This window comes from Gopherus evgoodei, chromosome 22, assembly GCF_007399415.2.
Source record: "Gopherus evgoodei ecotype Sinaloan lineage chromosome 22, rGopEvg1_v1.p, whole genome shotgun sequence".
NCBI lineage: Eukaryota > Metazoa > Chordata > Testudines > Testudinidae > Gopherus > Gopherus evgoodei.
The window spans coordinates 6162228-6184916 of NC_044343.1; the positions used below are offsets into that span (position 1 = coordinate 6162228).

Genomic DNA, 22689 nt, shown 5'->3' on the forward strand with positions numbered 1-22689 from the left:
CCACTTGGCTGTGATTTGCCCAAAGTCTCCCAAAGCCTGAGCACAGGACAGTCCGGCTGCGTTTTGTACAGGGTCCTTCATCCTACCCTCCTCTTGAGATGCAGGTAAAACAGCCAGAGAGGTTCATTGCTCTGGTGGAGCAGAGGGGCAGGGTGACAAGGGAGCTGGCCCTTTAAGGAGAGACACCTGGGACACAGATAACCTGCCCGGGTGAGGAAAAAGGTTCATGTGACCCCAGCAGGCCTCTGAGATAAATAAGGCAGAGGCTGAGAAATGAGGGAGAGATGGAAAGATGCTGGAGTTGGGAGACGGGATCCAGCCCTGGGAGTTGCTGCTGTCTACTGGGCAGGGAGCACCCCAAGTTACCCAGGGAAGGAGCCTGTGGGGACAAAGAGTCTGGCGCTGGGAAATTAACTAAATAAGGTCTCCCCGAGCAAGCCTCCGAGCCCAGGGCTGTGGCTTGTGCTCTGGCACTAAAAACACTGGTGCAGCTGTTGGGGCTGGGCCTGGAGCTGCAAAGCCTGGGGACGGGGTGGGCTTCAGAGTCCAGACTCCGGCCCGGGAGCTTGCCCTGTTGACATGTCCAGAGTCAATGGGTGCAAAGAATCTGAGCAGATAAGTGCCTGCTGGGCCATGCCAGGCCAGGAGGAAGTGCTGTGAGATGGCCCCCTGCTCCAGACCCCTGGGCTGGACCCAGAGCTAAACATTCCCGTTCATTCAGGCCAGATCCTCAGCTGAGGTAAATGGGCAGGATCTCCCTGGACTGCAGCGAAGTTTCACTGCCTCTGGTGGGCTCTGCTGGAGGGGTCTGGCCTCCCCTCTGCAAAGAGGGGGAGGGAGCAGAGGGGGGATGGGGAAGCTGTCCCAGGGCAGCGTGCTGGGGAAGCTGCAGGCATTGGACGGGGAGGGAGGCCAGCATCCTCGAGGAGCAAGTTCAGGTGCAATCTGTGGAGTTGGACCCAACTGGGCCTGGAGCACGCGGAGGGCGAGGGAGGGGATGTGTGTCTCTATAACTCACCGTGACCAGTGGATGTGGCAGGCTGGGGGGTGGGTGGGTGTGAATTACCCCTCAAGTCACACGGTATAGGTGGGGCCTGACCCAAAGCTCATAGAAGTCACTGGAGTGGATCCCCCCCCTTCCGTTGACTCCACTGGACTTCGGCTCAGGAATCTAGCGGAGAACGGAGCACACCCAGCCGAGCTGCTCCGGGTCCCTCAGCCACAGCAGCTGGGAGAAACCTGCCTCCTCGGTGCTGCTCACCAGCTGCCAGGAGGGCCTGCCCCTCTGAACCTCCACCAGGCTCAATGCATACGCCTCGTCCTGGGGCTGCGGGCTGGCGGCCACCATCCGGGTCCCCACGGCACCCTGAAGGCTCTGTGGTGAGATCAGAGAGAGGAAGGCCAGGTGACATTACCATCCATGAAACGAGTTGGCGGGGATCAGCCCCGTGCCCAGGGGGCACATCTCCACAAAAGCGCCTCAGCACTTGGCTGTCACTGGCCGAGGGTGGTGTGAGACCAAGCTTCCCTCCAGATCGCCGCTGGGGCATCGCACAGAGGACAAATTGATTCAAGCTTGGATGGGGTTTTAATACGAGCACCAGTTCCGATTGGGCTGGGCTGGACAGGGTCAGGCTGGGTGGCAGAATAGCCTGTGGATGGGGGAAGTGGCCTGGAAGCGAGGCCTCCTGGGTTCTAGTCTTGCGTGTGCCCCTCAGCCTTGGGCAAGTTCCCCGCCCAGCTCTGTGCCTCAGTTTCCCCTGTAAAATGGGGTCTCCCACCTGTGAGACATGCTCTAGGGATAACAAGCACTATATAAAGGTGGAGGTTACCACACAGAGCACAGCTCAAATGTTGCAGGAATTTTCCTTTAAATCCTCCTCCTTCCCTGGGTATAAATCCCAGGTAAAAAGTTTCACAACCTGGAACCCACGCAATAGTCTGAGAGGTTTGCAAACCTCAGATTCCCTGGGGTCCCTGCCCCAATTTACACTTTCTCTTACAGGATTTGCACTCCAAACCCCACCATGCCTGGCTGGGACCCCACCAAGGAACCTTGAATGCAGAAGCCATCTTGCAAGGCTCATTTCACCAGTGTACGTAGTGACAGTTGCACACTCAATAGTGAACCAGATGCTGCTGCATTCCTGATAGGGGATGGTGCTGTGCTTCTCCTGCAGCATCTATAAAGGGGATTTTCTATCAAGGCTCCTGGACACAGACAGACCCGGTGGCTCTCTGTTCTCCAGTCTCCCTGGCCTGGGTTGGACAGTCACACAGACTGCACGTCCCTCTTACCAGGGGCGGCGGCTGCAGCTGGCTCACAAGGTTCTGCTTCTTGTCCTTGCAGCGCTTGTTCTGGAACCAGACCCGGATGACGCGAGGGCTGAGGCCGGTCAGCTCCACCAGCTGCTCCTTCAGCCCGGCGTCGGGGCGAGGGTTGGCCGCATAGCAGGAGCTCAGAGTCTGGAGCTGTCGTTCGTTCAGGATGGTGCGGACGCGGGTCAGCTTCCCTGAGCCGCCCTGGGCCACGGGGATGCTGGAGCCCATCACTGTGGGCAGGGAAAGAGGCAGGATTTTTAAACCCCAGCAGGATGGGCTCCGGCTAACACCAGGCAGTGGGGAGCGTTGGTGCACTGGAATTCAGCGTGGGTTGGGGGACTGGGAGTGGGGTAGGGAAGCGGTCCCCTCTAGGGGGCTAGTTCAAATCCGGATAGCAGAGATGGGAAGCTGTTGGCCGGCTCCTGTGTGAAATACCCTCCCGGCTGCATGCCCCCCCCCCAGCAGTGTGTGCAGACAGAGCTTGCCCCCGGGGAGTATGGACAGTCAGGCAAACCCACCACCTTGCTCTTAACTGGGTTTGCCTGGCTGTGCCTGGGTAGCTCAGCATGGGGTTGTACCAAGACCTCTTCTAGTGCTACCCGTGGGGAGCCCCCTTCTGGGCAAGCGACCTGGCCCAGAGCTTACCTGACCAGTGCCACTTGGTCCATGCTGATACCGGCATCTCTGGCCCTGCCCCTTCCTGCCCAGGCCACTGGTGCATGGGGCAGTACAACCCATCCGGCTGCAGAGCAAACTGCTCGCCGGGCAGCAGCCGGCGTTGGCAGAGGGAGCAGCAGAAGCAGGCCTGGTGGTATACAGCCCCTCGTGCCCGTAACACCAGGTCAGAGGGCAGCAAGGTCTCCCGGCAGCGGGCGCATCTCGTGGAGAAGAGCCTGCAGGGGAGAGGAAAGCAGAGAAAAGGGGATGCTCAGAACGATGGGCATGGGGTGCATAGGGGAAGGGAACTCACTACAGCAAGCCTGGCACGGATGAGCATGGGGGTGGTGAGGGAGCCCATTGCAGCAGTTCCACCGGGACAAGGGACCAGCTCCTTAGCTGGTGTAAATGGGCCTTGTTCCCATGACATCCATAGAGCTAGGGTGATGTACACCTGCCCTTTCCAGGTTCTGCCCACATCCCCCAGGCCTCCCCCAGGCTGGCTTCGAGGGGAGCCCCAGGCCATTGGTTGCCCAGCCTCTGACCATCCTGCAGCATCCGTGCAAGGTGGGTTTTTTTGTCCTGTTTCAAACCAGCGTGGGAAGGTGCTGGCCCAGACGCAGCGACTTTGCCGGTTCTCAGCCGCCTAATCAATGTAGGACACCCAGCTGCCATGATAGTTCAGTGCCGCAGCGTGGGAACCACCAACAGGGAGCACCGTGGGCAGCAGCTGCCGCCATGAGCGCTGAGCTCCCCTCTCGCCCCTGGGGATGGCCCCAGTGGAGACGCGGCCCTGGGGCAGCTCAGCCAGCCGCTACCCATTATGCACCTGTTCGGTGGGTCGACGTGGGGCTTTGTCGCCCCCTACTGGCTGCTCCACAGAGAGGTTAAAATGAGCCGGCTGGAGCGGGAGGCCCCGGGGTCAGTCCCCCCGCGGGGCAGGGCCTTACCTGAGATAGTCGTCTCTGCAGTAAACCCTGCCGTCGCGCAGGAAGCAGGTGGGGCTGTGCGCCAGGCTGAGCCGGCAGCAGCTACAGCGGAGACAGCCCATGTGCCACTCTGTGTCGGGCGCCACGCGGAGCAGGAAGGGGCCTCTGATCTTCCCCCCACAGCCAGCGCACGCCGGCCGGGCGCCTAGAGAGAACAGCACCGGAGCCTGCACTTAGCATCCACGCCCCATGAAAACCGGGGCGCCGACGGGCCCAACAGAGAGCTGCGTGGACGCAGAGCGCGAGAGAGCCCCTGTATTGCCAGGGAGCAATCTGCTCCCCTCTCAGCCTGCAGTCTCCTCTCTTTAGCCTTAACCACTAGACCCTCGTCCCTCTCCACAAGGCAGGACCTGGGGGATCGGGCTAAGTGGAGAGGAGCAAAACTCTGCAGCTAGAAGAACCAGCGAGAACCATCCCTGAGCTGCCACTCAAGCTGTCTGGCTCGGGAAGAAGATGGATTCATGGCTCTTTTTGAACCGGTTTGGGAAGAAGCTGCTGGCTGAATCCCAGCTCAGCTCGGCCGTCACTGGAAATCTTTACCAGCCAGGAGCTGCCGTGACGTGAGTTTTCTGGGCCTCTGCGCAGTTCCTAGTGGACAGGCGTCCTCGTCACATACACCTGGCTCTGCCTGGCCCCTTGGTGATGCTCTAGGAGTCTGGGAGACAGAGCTTCCCTCTCCCCCCTAGGGGGGCAGGGGCTCAACGGCAGGGGGAAGCTGGCTCTGGGGTGCACCTGCCCTGTGACCCCCTTGCTGTGGGGTGGGTGTACGCTCTCCCTGCGGCTGCCCAAAGGTGGAGGTGTTTCCTCTCAATGGCGAGGGGGACCTGAGGCCAGAACTCGACCTCCTCTGTGCCACAGGGAACCCAATTCCCAGCCATGCAACCCCTCCATGGTCATTATCAGCGTCACTTACCCTGGGAGCCTTCCCCACAGCCGGGCCCACAGACCCTCTGTCCTGCCCTCTGCTCCTCCTTCCCAGAGGGGTGGGCTCGCTCTGGCCCCGCTTCCATGAGGCCGGCTCCCTGCCCTCTCCTCTAGGCTTCTTCCTCTCCTGCCTCCATCCTGTTCTCCTTCCTTCAGCTCTTCCGTTCTCTCTCTTCCACCTTCTCTCTTTCCTTTTCCTCGGCCCTCTCTGCTCCTCCTGCCTTTGGCCTCTTCCTTCCCTCTCTTCGGCTTCGCCCTTCGCTTTCTCTGGCTCAGCCTGGCTCTTTCTTCTGTCTCATTCCCCGATCTTCTCCCACCTCTGTCCCATCTCGCTCCCTGACAGTCCATGGGGGGGGGCAGCCCCCCTATATACCAACTCAGCCCCCATCTGTTAGGTTAATTCCCTGACAGGCCGCCCGCCCCTTCATTAAGGAGACGCCATGAACTGCCTCCCTCTTAGGAAAATTACCCTTCACGAGGCACAAACGTCACTCCCCTTCCCCCAGCATCCTTAGGCTGCGCCGCCAGCCCCACTCCTTGTGCTCTGGTCTAGAAAACCCCGGCCCAGTGCTTCGACTCCTCTTGCTGCTGGCCGAGGGCCAGCTCTCCTGCTGGTGTCAGGCGGCCCCGCTGACGTCAACAGGGAGCCGTCGATTCCCAGCTGCCAAGGGGCTCTCCCACCGTGCCTCACACCTCCTGAGGTCGTTTTCGGTGGCCACAGTGGCACTGCTCCAGAGCAAGACCGCAACCCTGACTTTAAGCTGTTACACAGTCCAGGTTCCCTCTACCGCCCCAGGTTCAGAGTTCATTCCCCACTGCACCCATCGCCATAGTGTGTGAACAACTGCCCCCCTGTCCGCAAACCAGGAACTCCCCCAGAGATGACAATTGTGGAGCCCCATTCTATGGGCCTTGGGCAGAAATAGAGAGAATCATAAAATACAAGCGAGAGAGGGACACATCCGTACCCAGACGAAGCTGTTGGCGGGCTCTGCTGGGTTGGCACAACCCTGACATGGCAGCCATGGCAGCGGACAGGCCGCAGATCCAACGTCAAACCAGCCTAAATCCATCCCAATGGGTTCTTTACCGTGTGGCCAGGAGGTATGTCAAAAAGGGGCCTGAATTTCAACAGTGACCAATATCCAGCAGCCGCTCCCACTGCCAGCAATGCCAAGCGCTCCTGAAAATCCGCCTGGCTCACGGAGGTGCCTAACTGGGAACTGAACTGTTTGGCAAGTGTGGCCGTGCCCATGCTAGTCCGTGGGCCTGAGCCTCTTGGCTTTGAAACAGGCCAGCTTTTTGTTCTGATTCCGTCTTCCTGTTGTCGCTGTCGCTCTCCCCTCCACCGTCCCCTTGCTTAGCCATGTGGCTTATCCTGCAGCAGAGACAAGGCAGGAGGAGACTGTAGTGAATAGAAAGGAGATTCTCTGCTAAGGCTACTGGATGGAGACAGACCCTGGGGTGCTCTCTGGCTCCCTAGCGGCTGGCTTACAGAGGCTCCCTAAATCCTGCCCTGGATCCTGCAGTCGTGGAATGGACAACAGAATCTGAAGCGTGGGTCCCAGCGCAGAAGAGAGGGTGAGTGGCTGACACGGTCAGTTTGTGGCTGTCGCTGGTAACTGATCACGCTCATGGGGTGACCTGACTGCAAGGGAACAGATCTGGATCATGCGCTGATATTTAGGGGGGCAGGGACAGAGAAGGGAAGATCCCAGCCCTTCCCCTAGAATTTACCATGGATAATCCAGGACAAAGCAAAGGTAGGGGAAGTGACAAGTGATTTTTGTCTCTGCTTTTGCTTTTTCCAGCCCCCCCAGGTGACGGAAAGAGTCCAAATCAGAGCACTGAAGGGCGCCTCTCCCCTTTGATTTAAAGGCACCATCAGGACGGTCACGGGGATTAATATAAATAAATAATCAGGCGCTCTCTTTGCCTTGCAAATTAAAACCACGCCTCAGCCCCTCCTGCCTTTACTGGAATTAGGCAAAGCAAGAGGTGCGGAGGGAGGGGGGCAGACACAGAGACTTGAAGTACAGGAGAAAATTGCTAGGCGTTCCTCTCACTGCTCATTAGCATATGCATCCATCACCAAGCGGGAATGAATCCCAGCCTGCTTTTAATTACCTGGTCTGCACTGTGTGGTGGGGGAAGATGGAGGAGGGAGGGGAGAATGTCCTTTGCTTGTTACAGAGCAACCTCTGAATATTAAATCAATTTCATTATTAGCCCTTGGCTCCGGTGAGTCATTCAGAGAAGCGAGGGTGTTGAGGCGGGGGGAGGTTGGCAAAGTTTGGGAGGAAGACAAGGAAGGACTTTGCTAAGGTCGTTATGCAATGGGGCGCCTCATGGCGTGATGGAAGGGGATCAGCCGGGTGAAGATGGCCTGTTCTGCATGAGGTTTGGGTTTATGCGTGACCTGGATCCGAGCTTCAAGAGGCTGGGCTGTTCGGATGCATGGCTTTGGTTCAGAGCCATCTCTAGCCACAAGTAGGGTTCTTGCCGGGATCAGCATAGCCCCGGTGGCTGCTGGATTGCATCGCTCACGATTCGGCGTGAGCTTTGACTGCCTTCCCAGGACAGGCACAGGGTCAGAAAAGCAAGGGGTCAGTAGCGAGGGGCATTTATTGGCCATGCTAGAGGTGCATTGGCAGAGTTGCATGACAGCCCAGAGCTGGAATAGCAGAGGAGCACAGGGGCTGCAGATCTAGACTGAGGTGCTCCTTCTCCGGTACTCCCTGGCTGAAGTTCATTTCCAATCCCGATGCTCCACGTTCACACTGAGGTTTGAAAACTAATAAACAGCGAGAGAAAGTGAAGCGTGCTCTGCAGTCCCGAGGCATGGCCCACCAAGCCTCCTCGATCCACGGCCTACAGCCTTCCCCACCTGAGCACACGCCAGCCGCATCCCTTCCCAGCTGGAGAGTGAGCGAAGAGGCCCAGCAGGGTCCAAGCTCGGTGCAGGTTGACACTCTGTGCACCCCCAGCATTTGGCCCCAGATCCTCAAGGGAATTTGGGTTGGGGATGGGGAGGAAGCAGATTCTGCTTGGAATTGCCCATTGGAAACAAGGGTCAGTGAAGCTAAACCCTGGTGAGAGGCAAATTGGACCTGGTGACTCTCACCCAGAGCCTGTGCCTGGTAGATCCCTCACCTACCACTGGATTAGCTAATTGGGGTTTGGGCCTTTGTCCTTTGACCCAGAACCCCCAGGAAACCCAGATCTAGCTCACTGTATGGAATAGAAGTGATTTGATTCACACAGCCAGGACCAGAACCCAGGTCTCCTGCAGGCCTGGCCAGGGCTCTGTCTTGTGGGCCGCCAATGAAAACTCACGCTGGTAGGCTGGGCAGCTGAGAGCAGCATTTGGGGTGGGGGTGGGCTGTCTGATGGATGGCTAAGGTTGGATTTACAGAAAATAGAGTGTCCAGTGTTTGTTTTGAGCTTGGACAGATATTTGTGGCTATTGTGGGTATTGCAGGACCCTTGTCATGGAGCAGGACCCCAGTGTGCGAGGGGCTGTCCAAGCAGAGAACAGAAGGACATCCCTCCACGGACCGCCAGGGAGAGCAGGAGTCCGTATGAGGTTTGAACTAATGTGACATCCCCCTTCATCCTTAACTGACCCTGTGGCTCCGGTTCTGTCTGCTTGGGCAAGCTGTGAGGAAAGAGATCCTTAATCACAAGCTCATCTCCCCACAAAGCATCAGGTGTACGTAAAACGTAGGAGTACCTAGCAGTGTTGCTCTGGATGTGAAAAATTCACCCCTCTGAGCGATGTAGGTCAGCTGATCTGATCCCTGTTGTAGACAGCGCTAGCTCGGCGGGAGATCTCATCCGTCCGCCTTTCGGGGAGGTGGATTAACTACGGCGATGGAAAAAACCCTTCTGGGGTGATACCCAGTGTCCATCGCACAGCTGCAGCTGTCCTGCTGCAGCCCTTGTAATGTAGACATAGCCTCAGTGAGACCGCACCTGTTGCAGGCTCGGGCTCTGGTGGGAGTGACTCTCAGCCTTGTGTGTGTGTGTGTGTGTGTGTGTGTGTGTGTGTGTGTGTGTGTGTGTGTGTGTGTGTGTATTTATTGACATAGAACAAATGGGGGGAGGAGGGCTGAGCACACAGACCTGCTCTGTGTATCTAGGAAGCAGCGCAGGACCCTGCAGCATCAGGAGGGGTTGCTTACGCCGCCTGCTTCACGCATGGGGAAGGATTTCAGCACCAGGGGAAGGAACAGCTCCGGGAGCCGATCCAAGGGAACTGCACAAACTGCTCAGGTGGTTGGACCACTGGGCTCACCAGGACCCTAGCCACGGGCTAATCCTACACCTCTGGGATCCCCTGGGTATCCGCTCCGGCCTGTTTGTCCTATAGCAGCGTTACTTGGCCCGTGGGCTCACTGGGGGAGAGACGGTGGGCCCGGACAATGCCTAGCACAATGGGGCCCTATTGTGCTGGGTGCTACACAGACCCAGAGTAAGAGACAGCCCCCTCTCCACCCAGTTCCCAACCTAAATAGACAAAGGCTGGGAAGGAAAACAGAGGCACAGAGACTTACCCAAGGTTTTGTAGGAGGACCGTGGCAGAACCCGGGCTAGAACCTACGGCTCCCAAGTCCCTGACCCTGAGCCCCTAGGCCACACTGAGGGATCCTCCCTCAGCTGGGGGTTCCCCTGGGAACAGAAGGCGCAATCCCCCTCCCCATGGCAACCACCTGTCTGCATCACAGTGTGTTCCATGGAGGAGGAATGCCATGTGAAGACCCAGGCCAGGTACGTGGGTGGGAGCAGCATCCGGGACCAATGGAAGGGAAAGTGGGCAGCCAGGGTGGGGGAAGGAGTCAGAGCAAGGGGTGCGGGATAGCAAACCATCCTGTAGATCGGAGCAAGGATCTTTGTGGGACTCCAGAGGGAGGAGATGCATCGGACCCCCCACTCACCCCCAGGGATGGGGAGACAGTCGGGGAAGCCTCTAGACACCTGGGATGAAACCCAGGCCCTAGTGAAGTCAATGGGAGTTTTGCCATTAATGGGGCCAGGGTCTCACCCCTGCTCTTCAAGGTCTCCTGATGGTTAGCGTAGCAAGCAGCCTCCCGGGCAATGGGATTGATTTTTAGGGCAGCATTTCAAGGCTTCCCCTCTGGTGGTTCGCAGGCGAAAGACGCCCTCACTGAACCTGCCACAGCTGGAGAGGCCTGAAATTGACATAATCATGTGGTACTGACAGACCCTCTAAGACTGTAATTGTTTTAATCTTGTGTATTTTAGCCCTTTTAATCCGTATTAGTCAGATAGGAAAATATCATTCGTAGGACAGAGGCTGGGTAATTACAGCATCGGCTCTGAAGATTAACAAATAATGGGCCGCATTCTGTGGTCTTTAAACGCGGGGAAAATCGCTATTGATTTCAGAGAAAGCTGCGCGCAGCAAAGGACCTTGTGATCGGCGTAATCATCTGCCTTGTCTTGCAGTGACCCCTAGAGATCACCACAAGCTGCTGGGGGCTCTCTTGCACTAGGGGCTACACAAACACATATAACAAAACAATAGACAGTGTGTTTAATAATATAACAAGTGGATATTTGTCTAAAAGCTCTGCTCTAGGAATTATTTTGAGAAAGTTCTCTGGCCTGTGTTATGCAGGAGGTCAGACTAGATGATTATTACTGAGGCCTCTTCTGGCTTTGGAATCTGACATAAATGCTGTTGTTATATATTGTAATTACAATGTGATATATGTAATATATATTTATTTCAGAGCTGAAGCACTTAGAGTGCGGGGCGGGGGGAACATTTTGGCCCGAGGGCCACATCTGGGTATGGAAATTGTATGGGGGGCCATAAATGCTCATGAAATTGGGGGTTGGGGTGCTGGAGGGGTTGTGGGTTCTGGCTGGGGGTGCGGGCTCTGGGGTGGGCCAGAAATGAGGAGTTCAGGGTGTGGGAGGTGGCTCTGGACTGGGGCAGTGGGTTGGGGTGTGTAGGGGGAGGGGGAGGGGAGGGGAAGGGCTCCAGCTGGGGGTGAAGGCTCTGGAGTGGGGCTGGGAATGACAGGTTGGAGGTGCAGGAGGGTGCTCCAGGCTGGGACTGAGGGGTTCGGAGGGCAGGAGGGGGATCAGGGCTGGGGCAGGGGATTGGGCTGCAGGAAGGGGTCAGGGTGCAGGCTCTGGATGGCGCTTACCTCAAGCAGCTCCCAGAAACAGCAGCATGTCCTCCCTCCAGCTCCTATGCGGTGGCACGGCTAGGCGGCTCTACACGCTGTCCTGTCCACAGGCTCTGCCCCTACAGCTCCCATTGGCCATGGTTCCCAGCCACTGGGAGCTGCGGAGTCAGCATGCAGAGCCCCTTGGCTGCCCCTATGCATAGGAGCCAGAGTGGGGACATGCCAGTGCTTCTGGGAGTCACACGGAGCAGGGCAAGCCCCCAATCCTGCCCCCTGGCTGGAGCGCCAGAGTGGGGCAAGCCCCCGACCCAACTCCCCAATGGGCACCTGAGGGCTGGATTAAAATGTCTGGAGGACTGGATGCAGCTCCCAGGCCATAGTTTACCCACCGCTGATTTAGAGAGTCCTGTCATGGATCAGGGCTGTATTGTGCTAGGGGCTGTACACACATATAATAAAATACATTTATTATTATTATTGATTCTGTCACCCTCTCATTGCACAGCATGTTACTCCATGGGGCTACTTAAGGTGATTGAAGGTAGCAGAACACACCAGGCAAAATGCTTTTTGCCCTGAGAGCCTTAGATCCCCATGCAAACCCCTCAGGTGTGTGAGTCACAAAGTGGTTGTCTTTGATTCAAAAGCATCTTTATCATCCCCTCAGATATGCGGTAACATGAAGCTGGCCCCTGGAAGCATCTCACGTCATCTGGAAGGGAACTAAGCTTGGGAGCATTTCCCGAGAAGCCGATTGCTATGGTAACTCATACCCAGGCATGGGACAGCACCAGGGAGAGACGCATTAGTTACCTCGCCCTGCCAAAAGTCAATCACCAGATCATCTGCAACAAGTGAGTGCCGTTCTGCCCTGTTCCTAACCATAAGGGTGATCTCAGCCCTGCGTCTTCCTGCTTTCTCCAGAAACAAACCGAGGGAGCGGATTCTGCAATCCTTTACACCAGCATAAATCTGGAGTCACTTATTTGACTGCAGTGGAATGACTCTGGATTCAGTCTGGTGTGGGTGAGACCAAAATATGGTTTTAGGCAACTCTTGGGTTCATTTACATCCTGCTTCCGTTACCAGCATAGTCTATGTCTGTTACTCTTTGCATGAAATAATAATGCGTGGCACTTACATAGCCGCTTAAGGTCAGTAAGGATTATTAACTAACTTTGTTTTATTGATGGGGAAACCATGGCACAGAGAAGTGAAGTGACTTTCTCTAGGCTACATAACACGTCAACGGCACAGCTGGGAATAGAACCCAGGTGTCCAGACTCCTCGGTACCCTTTGACGATTCCAAGTGTCCTACCTATAGAGTTTATTCGGTAATTTTGGAGCCCATCAGCAGCACAGAGAGTTGAGTTGTTTTGCAGGGTGCAGTCTGATGTGGCTCTTCCACGTGTAAATCTTTTCATCTCCCTGTGCTCTAGGGTACCTGTGCCCAGGTGGGAACAGCTACCCTGCAAAGCTTGACCTGAGTTACTGGCTCTGCACTCCCCGGGGGAGTCGCTAGGATTTCTGGGGACACATCCCACAGTTCTCTGTGCTGCAATAAACTGAGCCGCTCTACAAATCCCAGTGAATTGTGGGAGAACTTCTCTGTCCTTCTGGGCACACACGGGGAATTGTGAGAAGGCATCGGAGGACTTATCGGCCCTGGACTGGTGCACTAGCCGAGGTCGTCACTGCAACCTGAGTGGGTTACCAGCCAGAGTGGAAGACAAATTTGGACTCTAACCAAACTCTCAACTGGGCCAGCTACCTCAGTGTAGCTGTGTGGACAGAAGGCATGTTAGGGGCAATACCCGAGCTAACAATAGTATAGACAGACCCTCAGTTTCCACACCGCAAAATGGGGTTAATTGTGCTCACATACCTTTGTAAAGTGCTTTGCGATGTAGAGAGGGAAAGTGCCCTCGTATGTCCGATGAATTATTGTCAAAGTGTACATGCCCATAGCACCTGGGAGGTGTCATTCCCAGCAGGGGCAGACATACCTGCTCTAGCTCTGCTAAAAATAGTGTTGTGGCTGCTGAATCTCAGGCTCGCAGCCCAAATACATATCCAGCAGCTCAGGCAGGATCCCATTAAAACCTAGGGGAACTTTCTTTGCCGATGACTTCACTGGGAACAGGATTAGGGCCTAGATGAAGCTTGCATTGAGACAGGGGCGTGCACAGAAATTTTACTTTGATCCCTTTTGGGGGGTACAGAATGTGCCCCCCCTGCCCCAGGAGGAGTTTGCTCTTCCTTCCCGCCCCAGCAGGGCCCTCCCCGACTCTTCCCTGGCCCGGCAGGGGCTTGCTCTCTCTCACCCTCACCACTGCAGCCTTGGCGCCGAAGGAATTCTGTGCGCCTGATGATTATTGGGGTGCCCCTGCTTGCCCCCACTTCTGCATGCCCCTGGGTTCAGAAGGTCTGAAGAATGGGGATAACATTTCATGTTTGCTGCCAATAAACTGACTGAGTTGGTATTGCAGGATCTCAGTATACTGGACGGATAAATTGCCTTTGAAGACTCACAGGTTCACAGTCCCGGGTAAGATGACCATTTCACTGCATGATGAGAAATTAACCAGAGATTCTATATTATTTAAAAGCGAGTTAAATGGTAAATCCAGGAGTTTGCCATATTGTCACAGAGTCACCGGGCGATGCTCTGGAACTGCTCCCCACCAAGCCAGGCAGGACTTTGGGGAGCCTCCTCTCCCTTGGAGCAGACTTGTTCAGGGCAAGAAGCTCACACGGCTTCACCTCCTGGGTCTCTCCTCGGAGCATTCAGCATCCTCTGCCCCTCCATGCGCTTCCCACAGCGAGTCCACCCCAGCGGGGTCCTGGGGAAGCCACAGGGTCCTGCACCCCCACTTCGCAGTCAGACATGACTCTCAGCCAGCCAGTAAAACAGAGGTTTATTTGATGACAGGAACAGGGTCTAAAACAGAGCTTGTAGATACAGCGAACCGGACCCCTCGGCTGGGTCCATTCTGGGGGGGCAGTGAGCCAGACCCCCAGGTCTGCCCTCCACCCTTGACCCCAGCCAGCTCCAGACTAACAACCCCTCCCAGCCCCTCCTCTCTGCTCAGCCCCTTTCCCGGGCCAGGAGGTCACCTGATCCCTTTGTCTCCAACACCTTCAGCTGGCACCTTTGCAGAGGAGGGCCCAGGCCATCAGTTGCTAGGAGACAGAGTGTCAGGCATTTAGGTGCACTGGCCCTTTGCTCTGCCCGATACTTAAGAACTGCCATGGGGACACTGAGGCACCAATACAATATTCAGAGAAAACATTAAGAACTTTCCCAGTTCGTCACACATATCCAAAAGTCAGCACCATGTGTCAGATGTTTGCTGGCCTCAGAACTAAGTTGTTCTTAGTCCAGGCCCCAGAAGAGTAAACCAGGCCCATACTACTCACAGAGTGGGCAGCGTCCTGGGGTCATATCATGCATTACTCATGAAGGGGCGCACCCTTTGTCGGCATTTTAAAACCAAGAGCCAAAGTCTGTTTCGTGTAGCTTTCCACTGGAGTCTAATCTCAGCTTTGCAGTTGACTTCAGATGCCTCTGTTCAGCCAAGACGCTGTTAGGATGCTCAGTGGCCAGAATCAACCCAGTGGGCTAATGCTAGGGAGAAGCTCATTTCTTTTTGCCTAATGTCACACTCCAAGAGCACCATGCCTTCAAGAATCCAACCTGGAATCCAGTGTTGTCATGCAGGCACGTTCAACGTGGCCTTTCAAGATGTTTTCTTGCATCACATGGCTTGAGGAGTCATTTTATCCCCCTGAAATCAATGGGCGTTAGGCGCCTAAAAATACTTTTGAGAACCCGTTCCTCAATCTTCTAGGGCTTCAGTCAACAAGCCGCTATCCTTCCAGCTAAGGACTAGAAAGAAGTCCATTTCAGAGCCCACCAGGACTGCTCTTTCATCAGCAGAAGGGGGGGGGTGTTAATATTTATGGCCTGGGTTTAGTGCTGGATTCGCAAGTGCTCAACTGCGACAGTTGCGGACAGTTTTCCAAGAGTCCCCAGCACTCAACATATGCAGCTATTTCAAAAATCTGACCCTTGGTGTCATGAATAAACCTCCCCCCCTCTTGCTCTCGAATCCCTGCTGGCCCAGGCAGAGAACATCTCACAGCAGAAACTGCATTCATGTCTTTCATGGGATATTGTACAGCTAAGGTGATGGGACTCAGTTAGAAAAAGCTCCATGGTTCACAGTTGACTTTTCTTCCTCCCCAGTCTTAACACCACGACAGGCAGAACTGTCTCGATCCAAAAACATCTACCAAGGATTTGAAGAAAACAGATGCTGAGAAATTGACTAATATGATTTCTGTGTCATGCGTAGGTCCAATTAGATAGTTTTTAAAATTCAGATCCATGAATATTTTCCTAAATTAAAGCTCCCAAGTTTGATTTGTATGAGACCATATTATTCATTATGTGTCTTTGGGCAGCTGCTGTGGTTATGGACTGTGTAAGTACATAGATATGGCAGGACCAAAATCTGCCAGAGGGCAGGGGCCTGGACTCGATGACCTCTCGAGGTCCCTTCCAATCCTAGAGTCTATGAATCTATAAGATAGCTAGATGATGGTGAACCTTGAAAGTTTCATGAATTTTAGCACAAACTTTTACAAGACTGGAAATCCAAACTGGAAAGTGGGTTATTTGTTATTCCCCTGCTTACGAAGACTCAGCCACCCATCCAGGAAGCAGAAAGAATGTCTGGTGATTTGAGGTCACCAACAGGAGTACCAGATAGTCATAGGAAACACCCAAGACAGTGAAAATGGATCTGGCTACGCTTTGAGCTGGAAGGCATAATTTCTGACTTGAGGAGACATACCCACACTAGCTCTGATGGATCTTAGTCCACTAAAAATAGCAGCATAGCCATGGCAGCACTAGTGGTGGGAAAGGCGTAGGTACCCATCTGAGATACTAGACCCGGACTCGGGGTGGCTAGTACCTCCCACCACTTGCACTGCTGCTATCACACTCTGTTTTTAGCAGGCTAGCTCAAGCAGAGCTAGCGCGGGTATGGCTCCTTGAGCCGGGGATCAGAACCTAGCTCGAAGTGTAGACATACCCAATGATTCTTTGAAAGAGTTTGGCAAACACTGACAGATATGGATCACTGCATGGAAATTGGGGGTGAGTCACTGATGATTTGCTACCCAAAAACCAGCTAAATTTGTAATCCAGTGTTATTTCAAATGGTCAGCTTGAACGTTTCTGGCTGAGCCACTAATGGGAACCTCAACATGGAGTTTATGAAACTGAGCCCTGGTCTATACTACAGACTTAGGTCAACGCAAGCAGGGGCAGGCAGCTTTCAGTGGCGAGCCTGTGGGAGGTCCACTGGTAATGCCGATTCGGTGGTGCGCTTGTGGGAGGTCCACCGTTCCTGCACCTTCAGCATCCCCACCGCCGAATTACCGCTGAAGCAGTGGGACCAGCCTACCTCCTGCAGGCGTGCCGCAGAAGGCTGCCTGACTGCCGCCCTCACAGTCACTGTCAGGCCGCCCCCCATGGCTTGCCGCCCCAGGCACGCACTTGGAGCGCTGGTGCCTGGAGCTGCCCCTGAACGCAAGGCAGCTTACATCACCCCAACTCTGTAAGCGTCTACACTAATATGTTACCTCTGCCAATGTATCTCACCCACTATGCCGACTTAATAACTCCACCTCCGCGAGAGGTGTAGTGCTTAGGTCGATGCAGCATCTGCGTAGACACTGCGTTGCTTACGCTGGCTGTTGCTACCTTTCAGAAGCCATCCCAAAATGCCCCATGTGACAGTTAATCATTGCAAGCACTCCTGGTGAGGACACGAACCGCTGACACAAGGAGCGGTTCCTGCGATGGCTGTACGTTGACCTAACTTAGGTTGACATAATTTTGTAGCATAGGCAGCACATATAGCTGTACCTGTTTGGCTTGTGAGCCTTTTGGAACTTGCAAGTTAAGCAGGATTGGTCTGGTGCAGTGGTTGTATGGGTAACTTCTCAAAAACACCGAGGGGTTGCAGGAAATGCTGATTCCACAAGTTTGTGAGGTATGGAACTGACACCCCAGCATAGTGTGGAGGGCGTCTAATGTCTGGTGGCAGCAGAAAAGAGGCAGATGGTTGGGATGAAGCAGTCATGGAGTGGGTATTGCACTGCTGGAGGTACTACACATGAAGAACAGACCTGCGGCTTGGAACACTAAAGCTCTGGGGAGAGGGGAGGGTGTTTCACAAGAGATGAGTGTTAGGTCCTCAGAATTCTTGCCTGATATTGACCTAGATTCCTCCTGTTGCTTCAATCCGATACAGTATCCTTCTTCCCTTCCAGCCCTAGAGACATGTATAGTGTTGCTGTGTGCTGTTAAATTGCTAGCTCGCTCCAGGCCAGAGGTGGCTGCATTCCAGCAGCTGGGTGAAAGGTGCTCTGTTTTGTTTGCTAAGCACTGTGGGATTCTGGTGGTTTGAAGGTGGTGCATACATGCAGGGTGGTGTTGCTTCATGGATCCTAACCAAATCACCACCCTTGCCTCTTCTGCTGAACACAGGTCCTTCCCCATATGGCCAGTGAGTGCTGCCTCCAAACATGCTGTGGCTTCCCCCAGGGTGAAGGAGCTGGCGCAGCCAAAACTTGTCAACAGTGCCTGGGAAGCTGATCGTCCTGTCTACACCAGAGTATGTACATCAGTGGTGCCATGAGTCTGTCACTCCTCTGTCTTTGTGTTTGACAATGTCTCCTTATTGACAACAAGGGTATTTGTGTACGTGTGTGTTGGGTTTTTAGCCAGTTTGCCTGCATCAGCCATAAAATTTTCGACCGTCAGACTCTGTGTTCTCCAATTCTCCTGCCTCAGGGTAGGAGTAACTCCCATTGATGATGATGGCCCTGATCCACTGCTGGTCTCTGCCTTGCACATTTATTTGCAGCAGTGCAAAGTGGATGTAAAACTATTAGTATCACCAACTACTTTTATTACTGTAGCACCGGGAGACCCCAGCTGAGATTGCACTAGGAGCTGCACAGACACATGGTGAAAGAAGGTCCCTGCCCAGAAGAGCTTTCAGACAATCGGGTGGAAGGGGAAACTGAGGCAAAGAATGGCAAAGCCATTTGTCCAAGCTGTCCCTGTGGGTCTATAGGAAAACCAGGAAGAGAACCCAGATCACCTGACTCCTATTCCCAAGACCATGCCATGTTCCCTTTCTGATGTAGTATTTGTATTCCTGTAGCATCTAGAAGCCCTAATGATGGACCAGGGCTCTGCTCTGCTAGGTGTAGCGTTTCGCACTCACTCTGCAGTGGTAGATGCAAGACAAGGAAGAATCAGGCCCTTCATATCCTGTAGGAAGAGAATTGGGCCATAGGGCCAAATAATATAGAGCATATTAGCAGTTAAGAGCCACATACAGCATAGCCCACAAGTCATTAGTTCTACAGGGCCCCAGGTATGCATGATTCTTTGCTGACAAATAAACCCCAAGCAAACATAATCTCCATGTAATGTTTGAAAGTCTCTGAGCAAGCCTCTTTGCAGCTGACTTGCACCAGATTTGAAAGTGTGTGGTATCTTGGGAGGTGGGGTGGGGGAAAAAGGGGCATGAAGAGGGACACATGGTAGGCGGCATGGCATCATATCCGTGCATAGCAAAGTTTCACATGTTACATGCATGGGTAGCTGCTACATTAATGTGACGTCTGCTGCTGTTTGCCCAAAGTAACTATAATCTTGGAAACTTGCAGCTCATGTTTATGTTCCATTTTTTTCTTGCCTCTGGAAAACTCGGTGCTAAAGCAACACCTGGTTTTTGCAAGACATTGCTTCTCTTTGTTTTTATTTTTCCCTTTACCCAGTTTCCCGTCTGAGTTGAGTTGCTTACCGGTAGTCACACAGTAAGTCGTTGGCTCCGTACAGAGTCTCCTAGCTGCCCCGGGGGTGTGTGGGTGTGTGTACACAGCACTGCCTTCTGCTGGATGGAGTCAGAACTGTCCATGGGTATGTCATAGGCCTTATACTGCTTGGTGAAAGTTTCCTGTACCACTAGTGATGATTGCTGACTGTTGTTTCAGCCTGAAGATCTGACCCCGCTGAGGATATACAATTCCAAATGGCCACCCCATGCACCATCAGGGAAGTCTGAGGTCATGCTACGCAAGACTGAACAGTTAATATTGACAGCTGGGGGAGCTGGAGGAATTCAAACCTGACCCGATCCTAAGTCTAAGCATTGTGGTTTCAGGTGAGCAAAGGAGCCATGACTGCTGCTGCCCGGGAACGAACCACCCATCTGGCTAAACCAAAGAAACGGGACTTCTCAGCCAAGCTGGATGCCCTATCCATGCCTCCACGAAGCATCACACAATTCACCAGGACTGAATACTTAGCCCGTAAGAGACCGTACTCCCCTCCTTGTTGACAGTCACAGGCCTTTCGCCTCCAGGTCGTTTCTGCTCGGGCTGTACAGCAAAAGAAATAAATCTTTTAGAGAAATATCTGGGTCTTGGGGAAACCAACTTTCCAAACAAAGCTCATTGTGTGTCCTCGCAAGGCTGTGTAGCTTCTCCTGCCTTCCTCTGAACCCCTTCCCTCCTCAATCAGAGAGGCAGAGGAGGTGCTGCCTGTGTCACTGGGGAATAAGCTGCCAATGATCAAACCCAGAAGCCAAATCGGAGCCAGTCCCTTCTGCTCAGGAGATGGCAGAGCTCCTCTCCCCTTCACCCTCATGTCTTAGCCAGTGTCTCTTGACAGCAAATGGTTTTCATAGAATATCAGGGTTGGAAGGGACCTCAGGAAGCATCTAGTCCAACTCCCTGCTCAGGGCAGGACCAATCCCCAGGCAGATTTTTGCCCCAGATTCCCTAAATGGCCCCTCAAGGACTGAACTCATCAACTGTGGGTTTAGCAGCTAATGCGCAAACCACTGAGCTATCCCTCCCCCACTGAACAATCCCTTCCCATTTTAAAATATTGCATCTCACGTTCAGGCTGGCTCAGTCAGTGTCTGGAGAACGAATGCACTATATCGGTGCGGAGTGTTATATTCCTGTTGTGAGGAGCACTGTCTAGTGGTTAGAGCACAGAACTGAGGGGGACGAAAGATCTAGGTTCTAGAATCAAGTTCTGCAGTTGAGTTAACGTGTGGCCTTGGGCCCTTCAGTGTCTCCATTCCTCCATCCACAAAATAAGGGTAACACACCTGCCTCACTGGGGTGCTGTGAAGCTTAACGAATGAATGTTTGTAAAATGCCTTGAGATCCTCACAGGGAAGGGGCTAGAGACTCTTAGGATCAGCTTAACTAAAAGTATATACCCCAGCGGAATACAGAAACCTCAAGAAATTTCCCAGCGTTGAGCCTCAGATTAAAACACAAAGCATTTGCTCTCTTTCCCTTCTGCTCTCGCAGGGCCGAAAACAGAACATCCGTCCTATCTCCATGACAAACCGGTCCAGTGGGCCGTGTCTGCGAGCACCAGGAATGCCGTCCTGTCTGTGAGGCTCTCTGAGCTCGCCCGACCCAAGGTCCGCAAACAGATCTTTGAGGGCTACAACCCGTACCGGATCTCCAGTGCTGCCCTGCATACAGAAGCGAGTGCCCGTCTGCAGGAACTTAGTATCCCTCAAAGAGTAAGAAAAAAGAGGTTGTAAGTTCTTGGGCTCTCCTGCACTTGGCTTGCACATTAAACATTGTGGAGCACAGCTCGGCATGGGGCCCCATGTGTCATGTGTTCAGGATCCACCGCGGTAGGTAGCTGGAGGCTGGAAGTTGCTGCATGTGCTGACTGATGGCAGTTGCTCGCATGCTGGGGAAGGGAATTGTTGGGTGGAAGTCCCCCACTGTCCCCGCCCTCCCAAGCACAGACGTTCTGAGAATGCCAACCCAGCTATTGGCTTTGCAGTCATTAAATACATGGTGAAAACTGGCAGGGCTGTCACTGGGGTGGCAGGAGGAGTATCGTGTCTCGCAGCACCCACCTCCCGGGTACAACTGGGTGAATGCTGCAGAGGAGTATTAATTGCAATACAACTTGTGAATCCGCTCACGTGCTACCTACAGCCCCTTCTGGTCAAACATTTGTGCCAGCAAAATTTAGTTTGCAAGAATATTCCTGGAAAGAGAAAATGTCAAAAAGTGAATGTCTGTTTGCACGGGTATTCCACCCCACCGTGTGCTTGCACAGACAGCTTGCATGCGCTTTGCAGGTTTAGGGGTCAATCAGTCAAGGAGTGGAAGCAGTGCTGTGTGACACAGATGACACAGGCCGAGTCTACTGTGCAGATGCCAGCTAGCACAAAAAGGTGCTAAATTCAGAGAATGGAATAGGTCCCCCAGCTGTTGTCTGGCTCCAAAATCCAGACTCCTCTGCTTTCGCAGTGAAAATCCCATAGACACAATGTGGTCAGGAGTGCGAGAAAGCAGAGATTCTTTTAGAAATGGGTTTGGAAGCAAGATGGGGTTAGGTGCTTTTTCTATTAAAAAACAGTGTGTGTAATCTAATGGAGGCCTTCAAATAGACCTGGACAGATCTGCCCTGCCATGGGATAAAAATCTGCTGAAGTGCTCTAGCTCTTGGCTCAAGGGCCACCACCCTCACTTCAGGAACACTTGTTAACACTTCCCAAGCTCAAACGCATGAGTGAAAACGAACAAGGAGCAGATGGCTGAGACGCCTGGTATGACGTCCTTCTGTAGTAACTAAATGCTAATAAAGCTTCCGTAAGTATATCTTGGGAGCTGAATCCTTATTGTGTGTGGCAATGCTGGACTCGCCTGAACAAAACCCTTTTCCTAGCCTTCAGAAAACGGCGAGATTGGTGACGAATGCAGAGTGATGACTCATCTGCTACTCCCCAGCAGTGCGGGCTCCTTATTCATATACCCCTAGCGAGGAGACACCATTGGCCCTCTAGCTGCAATTGTAAGTCACAGAGGGTGTGACGAAGTGGGGATTTTCTATTGTTATGTTGTACGTGAACCTATGGCAGACTTACTGTTTTGCATGAATGCTGTGTGTGCCTCAGTTTCCCTGTGTATTGCACCAATGTCTAGGTGATGGGAATAAGGGTGTGTGATTTTGGCGGGGGCTACTCCCTGCATGGATGCTATGGCCACCGCTTTATAACTTGAGACCCAGGAGGGGGATGTGACCAGGTGACTCTTGGTCTGGGAAGTGAGACAAGGGCCGGAGGAGGAGCAACAGGCAGGGCAGGGGCCAGGCGGCTGGAAGCAAATCAGTGTCAGCTGGCTTGGAGCGCAGAGGGAGGGCCAGAACCCTGGCTCTGGACTCCCCTCCCAAGATGGACTTGGTTGGAAAACACGAATTTCTGTGCTAACAAGTTCTACCCTATGCTGTGTTCCTGTCAACTAATAAACCTTCCATTTTACGCTGGCTGAGAATCACATCTGACTGTGGAGTTGGGGTGCAGGGCCCTCTGGCTTCTGCAGGAGCCCTGCCTGGGTGGACTCGCTGCGGGAAGCGAACGGTGTGGAAGGGGGTGCTGAATATTCCGAGGTCAGACACAGGAAGGTCAAAACTGTGTAAGCTTCTTGCCCTGGAGACAGACTGCTCAGATAGAGGAGGTTCCCCCAGAGTCCTGGCTGGCTTCGTATGGAGTAGTTC

The 22689-nt window shown here is 53.8% G+C and overlaps 2 protein-coding genes across 2 annotated transcripts; one reads left to right on the top strand and one right to left on the bottom strand.

Moving 5' to 3' along the window:
* Positions 1-730: 730 nt before the first annotated feature.
* On the bottom strand, positions 731-4978 carry LOC115638800 (insulin gene enhancer protein ISL-2-like). The gene is made up of 6 exons (XM_030540793.1): positions 4882-4978; positions 3930-4113; positions 2968-3215; positions 2299-2552; positions 1193-1375; positions 731-820 (listed from the first exon to the last, which is right to left on the bottom strand). The coding sequence occupies exons 1-6, from the start codon at positions 4976-4978 to the stop codon at positions 731-733; spliced, it is 1056 nt and encodes a 351-aa protein (XP_030396653.1).
* A 6834-nt stretch (positions 4979-11812) lies between these two features.
* Positions 11813-20728, top strand: THEG (theg spermatid protein). Its single transcript, XM_030540794.1, has 7 exons — positions 11813-11907; positions 13544-13602; positions 14662-14775; positions 15304-15366; positions 17616-17746; positions 19310-19457; positions 20475-20728. The coding sequence occupies exons 1-7, from the start codon at positions 11813-11815 to the stop codon at positions 20714-20716; spliced, it is 852 nt and encodes a 283-aa protein (XP_030396654.1). The 3' UTR covers positions 20717-20728.
* Positions 20729-22689: the final 1961 nt, after the last annotated feature.